This window comes from Leucopleurus acutus (assembly GCF_964270905.1).
Source record: "Leucopleurus acutus genome assembly, chromosome: 11".
Lineage (NCBI taxonomy): Eukaryota > Metazoa > Chordata > Mammalia > Artiodactyla > Delphinidae > Leucopleurus > Leucopleurus acutus.
Genome location: NC_139152.1, coordinates 87,998,022 through 88,014,490, shown reverse-complemented (window position 1 = coordinate 88,014,490; position 16,469 = coordinate 87,998,022). Strand labels below are relative to the sequence as shown.

At 39.9% G+C, this 16,469-nt stretch overlaps 1 protein-coding gene across 2 annotated transcripts in view; it reads right to left on the bottom strand.

The window, feature by feature from the left end:
* POLR3B (RNA polymerase III subunit B) overlaps positions 1-16,469 on the bottom strand; it is a 115,431-nt gene extending 98,962 nt beyond the window's left edge. The window contains exons 1-6 of one of the 2 annotated variants that reach the window (XM_082850196.1): positions 16,292-16,469; positions 12,682-12,714; positions 8,758-8,814; positions 8,609-8,673; positions 6,439-6,514; positions 3,697-3,797 (exon numbers count right to left, since the gene is read on the bottom strand). In XM_082850196.1, coding sequence (XP_082706322.1) covers positions 3,697-3,797; positions 6,439-6,514; positions 8,609-8,673; positions 8,758-8,814; positions 12,682-12,714; positions 16,292-16,363 — 404 coding nt within the window. In that variant the 5' untranslated portion in view covers positions 16,364-16,469. Of the gene's footprint in view, positions 1-3,696; positions 3,798-6,438; positions 6,515-8,608; positions 8,674-8,757; positions 8,815-12,681; positions 12,715-16,291 lie in introns of those variants that run through there. The other variant, XM_082850197.1, reaches the window with a different exon arrangement.

The window sequence follows — 16,469 nt, the reverse complement described above, 5'->3', positions numbered from 1 at the left end:
ACGAGAGACTATCAAAACTAACCAGGCAATTTTGAAAAAGAACTAAGCAAAACTTCTAGAAATGAGAAATGTAAGCATTAACTTAAAAATCTAGGAGTAGGCTGAATAGTAGATTTGATGCTGCTGAAGACAGAATTACTGAATGGAAAAAGAGATCTGAAGAAATTATTAAGAATGTATGTTAGAGACAGAGATAAAGATATGAGGGTTTCGGAGTCCTGGAAGGAGAGAGTGAGAAGGCCTCATGTGTGTCTAATCAGATTTCTACACAGCGAGAATACGCAGAATGTGTGAGAAGTCCTATTCAAAGAAACAATGGCTGTGAACTTGTAAAAAATGTATGAAAGCATAAACCACACAATATCTATTCAGAATAAATAAAAAGAAAGACACATCATAATCAAGATGCAAAACATCAAAGACAAAGAGAAGATTTAAAACCCAGCCAGAGGTAATGGCAGGTAACCTGCCTTTAAAGGAAGGGAACGATAGTTGGATGGACAGATAGCTTCACACATACAATTAACAGACGACAGGGCAGTGATAAGCCAGTGACTGTCAACCTAGGTTTGTGTATTCTGTTAAGTCACCATTCAGAAAGAAGTCGATACAAAGATATTTTCAGACAAAAACAAAGAAGTTACTACTAACGAACCCTCACTAAAAGAATTTCTAGGGAATTCCCAGTGGTTAGGACTCTGCACTTTCACTACCGAGGGTGTGGGTTCAATCCCTGGTCAGGGAACTAAGATCCCACAAGCTGTGCGGTGCAGCCAAAAAAAAAAGATTTTCTAAAAGATAATACTACAGGAAGATGAAAAACAAATGTTGAAGGAAGTCTGACATGCAAAAATGTATAGTGAACAAAGAAAATGGTAAATAATGTGGGTAAGTAAAAACAAATATTAGCTCTAAGATAATAATAATTTCTAATATATGGGTTAAAAAAGACAAAACAAGCTAGAACTAAAGTGCATAACAAAAGCATGTATATCAGGAGGGTCGATTTGATCCAAGTTAAAGCTGTCTAAGGTCCATGACCTTTCCATAAGAATAAACATATTATTTTCAAACTTTGTAAAATACGCAATTCAAAATTTCTGAGGTAAGTATAAGCAACCAGAACTACTATACATGACTTTCAAATCAGCTGGGAGAGAGCAAGGAAAAAAAACGTCCATGAACCCTAAAAGCAAAAAGAGAAAAAACTGAAATGAAAAAGCTGGACAGATTAAAAATGCAAAATAAGTTGACAGAAGTATATCCACATATCTGTAACATATAATAAATATAAATGAACTATATTCTCAGATAATTTTTTAAAAATCTAGCCATATGCAGCTTATTTCAAACAAACCTAAAATGTAAGGACGTAAAGATAAAAAGAAAAGGATAAAAAAATGATATGCCAGAAAAATAACCAAGAGAAAGCAGATGTGGCTATAGTAAGAGCAGACAAAATAAATTTTAAGGCAAAACAATATTACAAGAGATAAAGATAAATGCCTAATATTCAATAACAAAAGGTTCAATTCACCAGGAAGACCTAACAATTCAAAACTTCCATGTACCTAATATCGTAACTTCAAAAAGCAAAAATACACAAAAACATAAGGAAAAACGGACAAATCCATCATCATAGTGGGAGATTTTAACACATCTCTCCTAGTACTTATTAAAACCAATCAAAAAATCAGTGAAGACACATAATATCTAAACAACACAATTAACAAGCTTGATCGAAAAGAAAAACATAGACAGTGACACAACAACTGGAGAATACCCCTTGCTTCCAAACACACATGAAACATGTATGAAAAGAAACAGGTCTCCACAAAGTTCCAAAACTTGATGTAAAGCACCAATTTGCAAATTTAGAAACAGTCTTCTAAGTAACTCATAGGTTAAAAAAGAAATCATAATGGGAAGGTAGGGATAGAAATATCCTCATTTTTGGGACTTCCCTGGCAGTCCAGTGGTTAAGACTCTGTACTTCCACTGCAGGGGGTGTGGGTTCAATCCCTTAGTTCCCCCTGGTTGGGGAACTAAGATCCCACATGCCTCGAGGCATGGCCCAAAAAAAACCAAAAAACCCAGAAAAAAAAGTCCTCATTTTGATATTTAAATAAAGAAAAAAGGCACTGACTAATATATAAGAATATTTAAAAAATTGTTTTAAAGAATATTAAAATTACCAGAGTAACCAAAAGAAGAAATAAGAAACAAAATTTGGAAGAGGAAGAGAGAAGGAAAGTGAATGATACAGATAAACCAATCCACACCTTCTATATTAGGAGTCAAAAAATAGTTGTCTAAAATTGATGTAGCAAGAAAAAAAGGTATAAGCATAGCATTTAAAGTTATGGATGTTAATAACCAGAAGAAATAACAGAACTGGTTACAAGGTCAGGAATGGGACTAGGGATGAGGAAGGGTAGGGAGGAAGACTCCTGCTTTGTATCAAATGTTCTTATGTACTATTTGATTTGCTACCAAGTATAAATATTATTTGGATTAAACTAAAAACTTTTCAGTTCAAAAAAAACAATTAAATGAGATAATGTTTCCAATGGTAGTGCATGGTACATATAAGCAGTCTAATTAACAGAGGTCGTTTTTCGGAATGCAGGACTAACAAATGAAATCACCTATCACAGGACCTGGCACCTGGTAGGTATTCAACAAATACCAGTTACATGCCCATCCTTCCCTGCCCCTCTTTAACTCAGGATCTAAACCCTAAATGCATTTCTGGTTTGCTCCAGTATCTCCTGCCTTTCTTTCACAATACTCAAACTGGATAATCATTTAGCAACAGTCCAAGATTTAACTGGACACAAGTATGGTCCATTTATAAGAAAGAGAGAAGCTCTGATCTTAACACTGATAAACAGTCGTGCTAAGACAAAGATTAACATTTTAATATCCCTACTTCTTTTCCTAAGTGAAGAATGAGGAGAATGTAGCCAAATTTGCGATGTCTTAAGTGTCTTCTACTTACCTGAGGACCCAGCAGAGTGCTGACAATGACAGTTAGCTGGTGCATATTTAATGAACAAATGGATGTTTATTAAACTCTTAGCACTTTTGAAGGGGGGCGGAACACTTGAGCGGTAATTATTTGCACTAAGTTTAAAGTCCAACATCATTATTAAACTCATTATTAAATATTGTGGATTCTGTCCATTTCTACAGGAGAATCAATACATTTCCCTAATTAGGAAAAGCAGGCAGCAAAAATGCTAGCTGATGCTATCTATTATTTCCACACTTGTTCTGGGCAAATAAATAACTTCTGCCTTAAATACTGTTATAAACACTCATTCTTCCAGGAAAACTCAAAATATGTAAGAATCCACCGAGAAGACCAGCCCAGGAGCGTTCAGTGAAATGCTATCTTACCCAATGTTTCCCTAACAGCCTGGAGTTACAGGAGGAAATGGAAGCAATTTCCTTAGCTTTATAGAAAAGGTTTCACGATTTAAATATAACAACCACAGCAACGTGACGGATGCTGCTCCAAGTGCTGTACATGTGCTGACTCGCTGGACCCATAAAATAACCCCGTGAAGTAGGCTCCAACTCCCCCATTTCTCAGATGAGGAAATAGGGCAAGAAGAGCATTAGTACTTGCTCGCGATCACCTCACAGGGCCGCAATGCTGGCGGCGAGGCTCCAGGAGGTGTCAGTCCTCACCTGCCAATGGGTAAGGCGTTGCGGATGATCCTCTGGCTGCCTCGGGTGTATTCAATATCCACTGTGATGGGGGCGGAGTACGTCATGTCCCGCAACCGGCACTGAAAGAGAATCAGACAATCACGGCTCCTCCTCTCCGGAAAAGAAAGGATCCTGGCAGCCTCAAAGAGCTCCTCTCGAGTAGAAGTATGGCCCATGCTGGACTCTGATCCCGCCATGGAACACAGCTGCCCCCTGTGCTGCCTTAAGGGCACTGGGAATTACAAGCTTACCTTCTCCATGAGGGGATGATGCCAGCCATGCATCTAGACACTGCCACAGCATCCCCACCCCTGCCAGCCCAGAAATGGGACAATAAATCTGGTACTGATTTTCTTCTCACTGATCTGATGCCATCACCAGTCTGCTCCCATATCTTTGAAGCCATTAGATCATCCTTTGCAAACTGGGTCCTTGGAGAGTCATCAATATGGCTGCTTTATTCAAAATAGTTAACAACCAGTATAATAATAACTAAAGTATGTACACGCACAAACTAAAAGAATTAAACTATATTTCCTTTCATTCTCCAAACAAACTAAACTATATCACAAAATTCCTCTCCAAGGGATATGTCAGAGCATGAATCACTCAACACATCATTCTAACAATTTCTGAGTCACTTGCGGAACTTTAGAAATTGTTGGTGCGCGCTTTACTTTCACGTGGTGATGACTCACTAAGAGAAGCCCTTGCCTGGGCCATGATCAGGAAACCCATCAAAATCTTCCGATGACTTCTCCATTATATTGATGGTCCTCAGGTGCCTTGCAGTCTCAAAAAGAGAATTTCTCTGAACCTCAACCATACAATTCATGATGCTGAATCCTCTCTCTGGCTTTTACTGCACCAAAGACAGATACAAACTTTTTCTAGCCTAACAGTGCCTAGGATTTAAAAATACTATATAGTCCTATTATTGACCAGTATATTACCTTATATTTAATTATATCAAGCCTCCTGCAGGCCTGACCAAAGGTAGGGTGGCATGATGATCAGAGTGTGGACTCTATTTTCTGTGTTCAAATCCCGGCTCTACCAATTAAGTTTTAAATAACCTTTCTGCATCTCAGTCTCCTCATATGTAAAACGGGAATGTGAATAATTTTAATTCCCAAGAGTATGAGTATATATTTTTAGAATGGTGCCTGGTACAGAGTACTATATAAATATTATCTCATTTTTGTTAATAAAACTAATGTAACACCCATGATAGGCAGATATTCATGGGTCTTAACAAACTCATCCCTTCAAATGGAAATGAAATTTGACAGAAGTGGTAAACATGGGGCCCCAAACTACCTCTGGGGCCCCCTATGTCCCCCTCGAACTCTCTCTTATCAACAGGAATAGGGCTGTGTGGGTAGAGCCTGCAGTACCTGCACCCCCAGTCCTGCTGTGGGTCCCATGACTGCCCATCCACCTGCTCTCCCACGCTCCCCATCTCTCTAAGAGTCAATACCCTCCAAGAAATCTTTGCACCCTCTTTCTCTAATTGCAGTAATACCCATGTGTCTTCTTCAACATCAGGAATAATTATTATAATGACAACTGTGGCTTCAGCCTTCTTGAACTACTTCGAATTCATCGTCTTCTCCCTTCTCTGAACCCAGTAATATACTAGTTTAGAAGGTGACTTGGAGATTGTTAATTGGCTGTTTAGTTCTTGAAAAATTGGAAAGTTCTCGCCAAATGGAAAGCAGAGGTGGGGAAAGCCAAATCGGGGCGCACAGTTTCCAACATCCAGTCCTCACTACTCCCTGTTCAGTCCAACGTCACATATTCGCCTTACCTATCGTCTAGGCTGCAAACCCTGGTGTCTCTGTTTCATTTGTTTTGTTATTTTAATCCATAAGAGTATGAACTTGAGCAAAGATATTATGTCTTATTTCTTTTGTATCTTCCAATTTTGCAGCACAAAATAAATGTTCAATCAATACTCGGTGATTAATACCAAAATTACCTATAAAAAATATCTGGGTACTTGATCACACTTCCTATTTCACCTTGCTTAGACAACAACCATAGCACTCTAACACCTTACTTGTTCTTTACTAAAGATTCCTGTGCTATGTTCCCTAATTGCTATTTTAGCTTTACATTAATACAAACCAGAAAAATCTACAAAAATCATTTTCCTTCCTGAATCAATGCCCAATTATGGACACTAAGTGGAAGAATTTGAAGAGAAATCTAGAATCCGTTAAAAGTCAATAAACAGGGCTGTTCTAAAAGCCGTTGCCTGTAGCTTTTTTAAAACCCTGGCATTTACATTTTCTTCTCCTCTGCCTCTTCTGCTAGACCATGAGTTCCTTGTCCTCAGTCCCTCTGCAAACGCAAGGCCTGCTGACCCTCAAAATACGCGCTAAGCGAGAAACCCCTGCAGGAACAGCACACCGCACCAGACACCAGTGGTCAGCAAGGAGCGGGGGTGGAGAGACCATGAAAAAACTCAGAAACAGGACATAAGAAAGACACAGTGACCTAACAGTGCAAGTTAACTAGGATTAAATGATAAACCAACTAATACAAAACTGTTTCCTAATACAGTATGGTATTATACAGGTGCTTATTTATTTTGGTTATCTTGTCTCATAAGAGATTTTTTCCCATTTTTAAATCATTTTTTAAGAATATATTTTAAGGGCACTGACTCTTCCAGTTAAACCAAACAAATCCAATTAAATTAAGGTTGATAATTACCTCATGAGGGGACACTGGTCTAGTTACATTGAAGCTTTCTTCAACATCAGGAAGCCCGACATAGATATTAAGATACCTGAAAAGCAAGTTATTCCAGAACCAATTACAGTTCTTCAAAGAACATATAAACAATCAAGCTATTTTCCTCCCGAATACAAGATTGCCCTTTGACAAATGCTTATCTTGCAGAGGATGACAAATTAACAAATTAACAAATTATAATTGGAGATCTTAAAGTCATAGAACACACAGTTTACAAAGGAGAGAAAATGTTATCAAGTTATCTTTAAAAAACAAATACTGTAAATCTCTTTACAAAAATATTGAAACTATAGCTCCCTACAAATGATACTTAAGGAAAAAAGCAAATGCAAAAGAGTAGCTATAGTGCACTACCATTCTCATAAGAAAGGATACGGAGGAAAAAATATATGTGCTCATTTGTGCAAAAGAAACAGGAAGAAGAAAGCAGAAACTAAAGAGACGGGTTACCTACAGGGAGCACTGGGAACACGGTGGGAAGAACTGGAAGGGGAGGGACAATTTTCTGAATAGACTTTTTTCTATAGGTCTAACTCTTACAACCATAATAATGTCTCACATACCCAAAATGGCATACAAACCTTACTGCACTACAAATGAATAATATAACGGCACTGAAAAGGTAAGAAAGAAAATAACTAACCTGAGTAACTTTAGAAAACAGTATTTTGATTGGATACAGCAAAGACAGAAAAGCAGTATACAAGTATTAGTAAATTTTATTCTCACAGTGATGAATTAACAATTCTGAAACTAGTTATGTATATCCTAGGACTGAATAAGTAAGTAAATATAGCTCTGTCTACTGAGACTTTAGTACCCATATCTTGGTGTCTAAACACTACTCTCCAATAAAAGAGACTAAAGCTCCTTGGAGAAATGACTGATTCCAGGCTGGGACAGGAAAAATACTAGATGGACCACATCTCATGGTACCAGAAAGTAGAGGAGTGCTCGAAAATTCACAGGGGCATGTTGAAAGGATGCAGCAGTCAACTTGATGAATCTCCCTATGGCCAAATCTGGGACCATTTGAGAAATAAAACAATGACAGTACTGGATTATGATGCATAGAATAAAATAAACATCCATGAGTTCATATTAATATAAATAAAATTACAGATAGAGAGTAAATGAGGGGAAGAAAAAGCTCCTCCTCACAGTAGAATTCTAATATTAATGTAGAAAGAATGATGGAAATAGAGACTTGCCAATAGGTAAACACCACAGCAATTACTGTTGTAGGTAACTGCTACAACAATCATCAATGCATGCTAAAGGTAGTGGGTAAAGTGCAATGAGAAATAAGATATTTGCATAGTCTCGAAGGATCACCTTATAGGATAGTGATTAATTACTGAAGGAAAAATTAGTAACTTTACAGTAGAGAAACCTGGAAGATACCATCTTAATCAAGTGAACAAAGTTAAAATCACCAGCCGTTAAATATACTGACATCTGTACCCCCTGATATGGTACAGTGAGAATGACATGAAGCATCGCTTCTGTGGTATTCTGGCCAAAAAGGCATAACCCAATGTAGCCACAGGCAAATACCGCACAAACCCGAATCAAGGACTTTCTACAAAACGACTGACCAGAATTCTTCAAAAGTGTCAAGGTCATGAAAGACCAAGAGAGCTTGAAGAATTGTCATAGATTGGAGAGGATGAAGGAGACATATGACATCTGAACATAATGCAGGTCCTGGATTGAATCCTGGACCAGAAAAAGGACATTAGTGGGAAAACTAAGATTTGTAGATTAGTCAACAGTATTGTATCAGTGCTAATTTCCTAGTTTTGCTAATTATGCTATGGCTACATAAGATGTTAATATTAGTATAAACTGGGTGAAGTGTAACATGGGAACTCCTTGTCCTCTTTTTGTAATTTTCCTCTAAAATTGTTTTTAAAAAAGTTTAAACCTAATAGTTTCAGTAACTTTTCACTCATAACTACCTGTTACCCTTAGCTTACCAATTAAAAATTAAGCAGTTGATAAATATCTTCCTATCAAACAGATAAAAGGAGAATTATGTTAAAAGAGTTTTGACAGCAACTACATTCATTATAAAAAAATGTTAGACATAATCAAAATAGCAAATTAAGAGTAGTTGCTTCCTTACTTTAAGTACCACATGGGGTCAGCATCACTCGTAACCTTTTCATTGGCTTTCATTATTTTCTTTATCTGCAGGGGAAAGAGTAACATGAGGAAAGACTCTGGCTTCCAGTTAATTCTTAACCATATCCTTTTCCAAGATCTGATGCTTACCTCTACATTAATGAAATAGTTAAATGAATCTATATGCTGTTTCACAAGGCCTTTCACCTAAACAGATAAAAAGCAAAAAGTAGGTTAGCAACAAAATAGCAGATTACACAATGGATCTCACCTGATCCATAAATTTTCCTCAAAACCAAAGTGAGAAAAAAAATCCATGAATTTTACTTAGCAAAGCTTTACATTTATGTGTCCTCACTCCATCTCTCCTCCATCTTACTAGAACACCCTCAAATTTTCCTCCCTGAAAAACAGTCTGACCTTTGGAATTCAAGATATGAGTACCTGAATATACCTAATGACTCCCCATGAGCTAACAAATAAGGCAGGATTTTCCCTACATGCTTTGAATTTACAAAAAAAATCCCAGAAACAAATACAGCAGTTGAGCATCATCTCTTCAACCCTCAAACAACATCTATTTTCTTTCTTGTCTTGCTCCTATGTAAGCAGTTTTATGATTTCCACATATCTGTCTTTCATATCACTTTTATAAGAATGAAGGGAAAAAACAAGGATCTCTATTAAGAAAACCAAAAATAATTGCATTTAAAATTGGAAGCAGAGTGAACATCAGGGACCTAAGATCGACCAGCTGGCAGCGACTTCCTTTCATCTCACAAGTCAGTATGGCTGCACAAAGAGCTATGAAAAACACTGAAACGATAAACACGTAGAATCCAGTCTTAGGATTTAAAGGACTGTAATGTTCATCATTTTACATTAATCTTCAAACACAATTAGTTCAACATTTCTAGAACACTCTCAACAGACAGATAATCACAGGGCCTTTGCTTTAATTCCACCTCCTTATTCAGGATCTCACTGGCTTACAAAGCAGCCATCCTATTATGAAATAGTTCTGATTGTTAGGGGAAAAATTCACCCTTACAATGATCCGCAGTCTGCCTTCCCACAGTTTCCACCCCTGGGGCTTAACTGTCTTTTCTGGAGAAAATGCCTGCTCTACCACAGTCTGTTGAGTGATCACATCTCTCTTTCACGTTCTCACTTCCAGGCTGAACAGGCACTTCCCCTATTTCTCGCAGGCATGCCTTCCAGACCCCTCAGCAGCCCATGAACCGCTCCTGAGTGGGCTCCACGCTGTCATCACGTGGATGTTAATCCTCCACAGCCTGACCAGTGTACACTGGGGCGACTACGTACCTCCCTCACTCTGGATATTTTACCACTGCTATTAAAAAACAAGGTCACGTTACAGGCTGATCAACTAAAACTCAAAAGGTAATTGTTTATGCTCACAAAAGAATGCTATTAAGTCGAGCACACCCCATTGGGTACTTGTGCAAAACTAAGAGGGACTTACATGAGTCCCTCTTCACTGCTGTCACCCCAACCTAACATTCCAAGTCTGGATTCTACCTGCCCACAGCACTGCAGCCTCACAAGCTTCAAGTTCCTGTCTTCAGTTACATATGAAAAATCTTTACATTTTTGTTCTTGGACAAATATATTTCAAGGTGGTCTGAGTAAAAGAGAACCCCAACTTTAAATGAATGAAATAGCTGTAGTCTCATGTCTCTGTTAAGTTCTCTACCTTGTCAACTACAAAGTGGCATTTTCCATTGGCACCTGCCATCTAAGCACTAATACTCTAGTCGACAGTTCAGAAGATTGAAGGTTCGAGTCCCTTCAAGGTTGCCATAGTAACTGTCGAGTTAAAAAACATGCACAACATGAGAGTTGCGAGTTAAGTTTTATTTGGGGCAAAATGAGGACTACAGCCAGGAGACAGCATCCCAGATAGCTCTGAGAAACTTCTCCAAAGACACAGGGCGGACGGTCAGTATACATGTGATTTTGGTGCAGGGGGAGCACATGCAATCAAGCACACATTCTTCGCAGAAGGTTTCCGCTACTCTCGTGAAGGTTACTGCTAGTCACGAGGCGCAGACGTCACCATGAAGGATTTTAGCGCTTTTCTAGATACGAGGAGATGCAAGAATTGGGCTCATAAAATTGGCTCCTGAAAATATCTAACTATTGGGCTTCCCTAGTGGCGCAGTGGTTAAGAATCTGCCTGCCAAGGCAGAGGACACGGGTTCGAGCCCTGGTCCGGGAAGATCCCACATGCCGCGGAAGAACTAAGCCCGTGCGCCACAACTACTGAAGCCCGTGTGCCTAGAGCCTGTGCTCCACAACAAGAGAAGACACCACAGTGAGAAGCCCGTGCACCGCAACAAAGAGTAGCCCCCGCTGACCACAACTAGAGAAAGCCCGTGCACAGCAACGAAGACCCAATGCAGCCAAAAATAAAAATAAATAAAATAAAATTTAAAAAATATATATCTAACTATCTGAAGACCTGTTTTGCCAGTTTTTCCTAGAGCACACAGCGCCTCATTTCTGCTCTCCACCCTGAACTCCTTTCAGGGGGTGTTGAAAGTCAGCAGCTGTAGCAGCACATGATTTAATCCTTGTAGAGGTAGATGGCAAGTGCCAATGGAAAATGCCAATATGTAGTAGACAACCTCTTCTTGGACCACATACCACCAACTGTCTCCTCTTTTTTGAATCATAAATCCTACCCCTTCTCCTCTGCTTATGCGTATGTGTGTGTGTGTGTGTGTGTGTATATATATGTGTATATATATATATATATATATATATATATATAGTTCCCTTTGAAAAAGAAAAAAGTCATAATTAAAAACAACAACAACAACAACTTCCCTTGACCTTACTATCATTTTATTTCATTTTTGGTTACTTAAAACTTCTTCAAGAGCTTCCTATTGCTGTTAGAAGAAAAGCCAAAATCCTTCACATCAAACTCCTTAACCATAAAATCTGGTCAGAAATCTGGCCCTGACAGCTTCCCAGCTTCCTCTCCCAGCACTCTCCCCTCTGCCTATTAACAGAAAACTAAGTTGGACAAAACTCTACTCATTTTTCAAGTCTTCATTCTTTCACTTAGCGAGATGCTTCCAAGATTCATCCATGTTGTAGCATATGTCAGCACTTGATTTCTTTTTATTGCCAGATACTATTCCATTGTATGGATAGACCATACTTTACTTTTCCATCCATTAGCTGGTGTTCATGTGAGTTGTTTACACTTTTTGGCTATTATGAATAATGCTGCTAGGAACATCTGTGTACAAGTTTTTGCACGGACACGTTTTCATTTATCTTGAGTAAATACCTAGGAGTAGAATCGCAGGATCAGACAGTAACTATGTTTAACCATTTGATGAACTGCCAGGCTGCTTTCCAAAGCGGCTGCAACATCCTACATTCCCATCAGTAGAGCGTTAGGATTCTGATTGCTCCACATCCTCATCAACACTTGCTACTGTCTTTTTTTGACTATAACCATCCTACTGTGTGTCAAGTGGTCTATCATTGTGGAACCTGCTACTACTCAGCATAAGCTCCTTAAAATTGAAATTCAATAATAATAGGAATCGTATAATCTGTAGTTCCTCTGTCTCGCCACTCACCCATTCCAGCCAAGCAGACTGGACTCTGTTTCCTACAGACCCCGTGGAGGCTCCTCCTCAGCACCTTTATTAAGCCATGCTCCCTGCATCCTACCTTTCAGCTCAGTTAATTCCTTTCCTCTTAAGATGTGGCTTACATCTCACCTCCTTTGGGAGGTCCTCTCTGACCACTTGTGGCATCACTCTTGCCAACAGCACTTTGGTTTGTATTATTCATGTGCCATGCTACAACGTATACTACTTCCTATCTCTAAAATTAGATTAGCAATCCCCTAACTAGTATTTTATAGACAGGGATACTGCCTTATAATTTCTTGTACTTCTAAAACCTAGAAAAGCACACAGTTGTACAAAGTCAAAAAATGTTGGTGAAAAAAAATTAATTTTAAAAAAGGCTTATTTCTTCACTCTTCATTGGAAAAACAACTAATTATTATTAAATATTAATTACCTTTAAAAATGCTGGAAGCAGCCGCCATTTTTCCTGTGAATCAGAACAATAAAAGTATCAGAACTCTGTGCTAGCAATCATAATATTTTCATGAGAAGTTACTTTAATGTACCCAAAATGACTCACTTCATCACAGTAAGCAAAAGAAAGTAAATGAAAACGAACAATTTTTACATTGCAACCACTTTTATGGAAATCATATATGTGCTGTGTATGTACATGTATACAAACATGTACACACACAAGTATATATAAACCACAGATTTCTTAAATAGAATATACTTTAATCTCTTCTTGGTGACTCAAGATTCCAAGTACTTTTTATCTTTATTTTATTCTCATGACACTTCCTGAGTAAGCAGGGTTTGCCAGTCTGAGGAAGGGTGAGTAAGTTTCAGAGAGGCTGGTGTGGAAGCTAGTTCTCTCAACCCAAAGGGAGTTCTTTCTTCCCCTTATTTTTTCTCAACTAGTGCCTGGTCAGAGCTCAGGCTGCAGAAGGATATCACATGGTGTCCACCTCCTACTTTAAATGGTTGCAAACTGCCACACTTCTTGAGTTCTTAGGCCTGCTCTTCACACATTCCTGAGGTCGTAAATAGCCTACCATGATAAGACTCTTCATGAATGGTATCTAATCTGGTAATGGGAAATCTGACAAATGGTTAGAACTGAGTCCTAAGTAAGAATACACAGCTTCTGAGTAAGGGCTCCAGGATCATGTAAGACTTCCCAAGAACTGTAAACTTTTTTACTTTGAGTAACAGGAGAAGCATTGGAAGGTTTTGAGCAAAAGAGTGACAAGATGATGTGACTCATTTTAACTGGATCACTCTAGCTGCTGGGGTGAGAACAGGCAAGGTTAGACGGAGGGAGATCATTTAGGAGTTCACTGCAATACTCCAGGCTGATAACAATATGGGTAGTGAGAAACTGTTGGCTAGGAAACTCAATGTGAAGTTAGAGCCAAAAGGTCTTGACAGTAGATTAGATGGAGACTCTGAGAGAAAGAAGAGTTGAGACGGACACCTTAGAGTTGCCATTTCTGGAGATGAGGAGGACGCTGGATGTCTGGATGCTGTCAGAGCAGCAGGTTTAGGTGTGCAGGGGTCATCAGGAGTTTGGTTGGGGGCATGTTAAGTTTGAGATATCCATTTGTCTATTTGGAGATGCCAAATAGACAACAAATATAGGTCTGGAACTTGGGAAGAGAGTGGCCTGGAGATCTAAATCAGGGAGAGGTCAGCAAATGGAGGGTAGTTAAAGCCGTGTAACAGATGAAATCACGTGGAGAAGAGTTCCATGAAGTGAGATCAAAAACACTCCAACGTTTAGAGAGGAGGAGCAGAAAGCACATCCAGCAAAGAAGACTGAGGAATGGCCTGAGAGGGAGGCAGACGACCTGGAAAAAGTAAAAACATTTTTCAAGAAAAAAGGTAGGTGGGGGCAGGGGGTACGTAAGAAATCTCTATACCTTCCTCTCAATTTTGCTGTGAACCTGAAACTTCTCTAAAAAAAAGTCAAATCTTAAAAAAAAAAAAAAGAAGTTGAGTCTGGCAAAACTCATCTATGATGATAGAAATCAAAAGGTGTGGTACGGCACAAACTGAAAAGGGAACTTTGTCGGATGCTGAAAATGTTCTATATCTTGTGTGGGGTGCTAGTCATTTGGGTATACATAACTGTCAAAACTAATGTAAATGAACACTTAGTACTCATGCATCTTACTGTATGTAAATCTACAAAGAAGAATGCGAGAAAAATCAGAGAAGACTATATGAGGAGAGTAGAAAGATCTTGAGGAGATCTGGGTGGGGGAGGGGCAGAAACAGGTTAGAGAAGTAAGCAGTGGCCAAAATGAGAAAAGGACTCATATAAATATGGTAAGGACTTTAGAGTTTGCCCTGAGAGCAATGGGCAGACTGAAGAATTTTAACCAAGGGAGTAATGTGATCATATCTGCCTGTTTAAACTGATGGCTCTGGCTACAGAGCAGAGAACAGACTGTTGGAATGGGACAAGTCAGGAGCCTAGGAAATAAGAGATGACAGTGGTTCAGACTTGGAGAACAGAAGAAAGGAAGTTTCAGAATTGAGTACATTTTGTAGTTGGGGGCCCTTAAGATGGGACGGTGGATTGGATGCAGAGGGCCAGGAAAAGGAACTGTTATTCCTGAATCAGAAGACTGGAAATGTAGTACTGGTCCCTTCACAGCTGTGCAAATTCAGACAAGACACAGAAATCCTTTAGGCTTATTCCTTCAGCTCTCTGGAGAAGCAGTCCAGTCAGCAGTTAAGGATGAGGGCTCTGGAGTCTGACTGCCAGGGTCCAAAATACAGATCAGCCATTTAACAACCTTCTGAAACTGGGTGAGTTACTTAACCTCTCTGAGCCTTAAAAATCTTCATTGGCAAAATGGGGCAAAAATATTACTTGCTTCAGATGATTAAATACACAATGCTCGTTAGGCTTGAACAGAGCTGGCACATACGTGCTCAGTAAATGCTGGCTCTTAAATAGCTGTTCAAGAGCTAAAAATTCAGATCAACTATACTCCAATATAAAAAAAAAGTTAAAAATCCAGTATTGCCCAATGAAGATCAGCAGTGTATTGCAGGCACTCACAGACTGAATCTAACAGACTGATTGTAATTCCTTTATTTGCCGAATAATTATTAAAGAAACAGATTTACTGATCCTGTCGGCCATTCTCCTCCTTAAACTTGTCAATGGCATCCCAGCCCTCCTTTAGATGTCTAACAAAACCTTTCATAATCAGGATCCTTATCTGTCACCCTTAAGTCTCTCCTCTACTTTTCTCCACTCCAGTACTACTGGATTTGTTTTAATTCCTTAAAAACAGATGGTCTTGCTTCCAGGCTTCCAGTGTCCTGTTCCCTTTGCCTGAATCTCTCCCTTGACTATTTCTCCACTTCCCATCCCATGCCAACTAAGATTTTGAGGCCCAGAGAAGTTATATGTACCTTTCCAGAAAATAAAATTACGTCAACATCTGAACTTCATTAGGCAGCTCACTGTAGGGCAGTTATCCTTAACTTCTGAGAATCTGATGAAAGCTACGGGGCTACTCCCCCGAAAACACCTAGGCAAAATTTGGAGTAAATTTTCTCGGCGTTTAAAATACTCCTGCAGCCCAAACTTGAGTTCCCGGTGAAAAGGAAAAATTACTAGCCTGGGATCCAGACGTCTGGTTTTCCCACCACAGCCAGCTGTGGGACCTCACCAACGTGGCCTAAGCTCCCTGGACCTCATTATCCCTTATAAGCCGTCAAAGATGCAATATGTCCCCCCAAGGTGGGCGAGAGTCAGTCCTCCCCTGATAACACACGAACACTGGAATGCGCCCATCCCGAGAGCCGTGCGCGGAGCCGCTGGGTCTGCGCGGCGGCTGACATCTCCCCTCAGCTTGACCCTGCACCAACAGCAGTGCCCGGCTCTGGAGAGGACTCGCGCGGAGCCCCAAGCACGCGCGGAGTCCTGAGCATGCGCGGAAGACGCGGCCCGCCCCCCTCCGCGGCCAGAGTTCTCGGGGCAACGCCTCCCGGGGACGCATGCCAGCCTCTCTTCCGTTCCACGCGTGCCCTGCCCTCACCTCTACAGTCGGGATCGGCGCGGCCAGCTGCTCCGGGGTCAAGTTCCCAAACTCCTCCGCAAGCACGTCCATGCTGTTCACGACAAAGGAAGGCGCAAACAGAACCCTCACGCACCCCTTCGCTGCGCCAGGCAAACTGCTGTACCCGTGAAGAGCGGTGCGCGGTGGCCTAAATAGT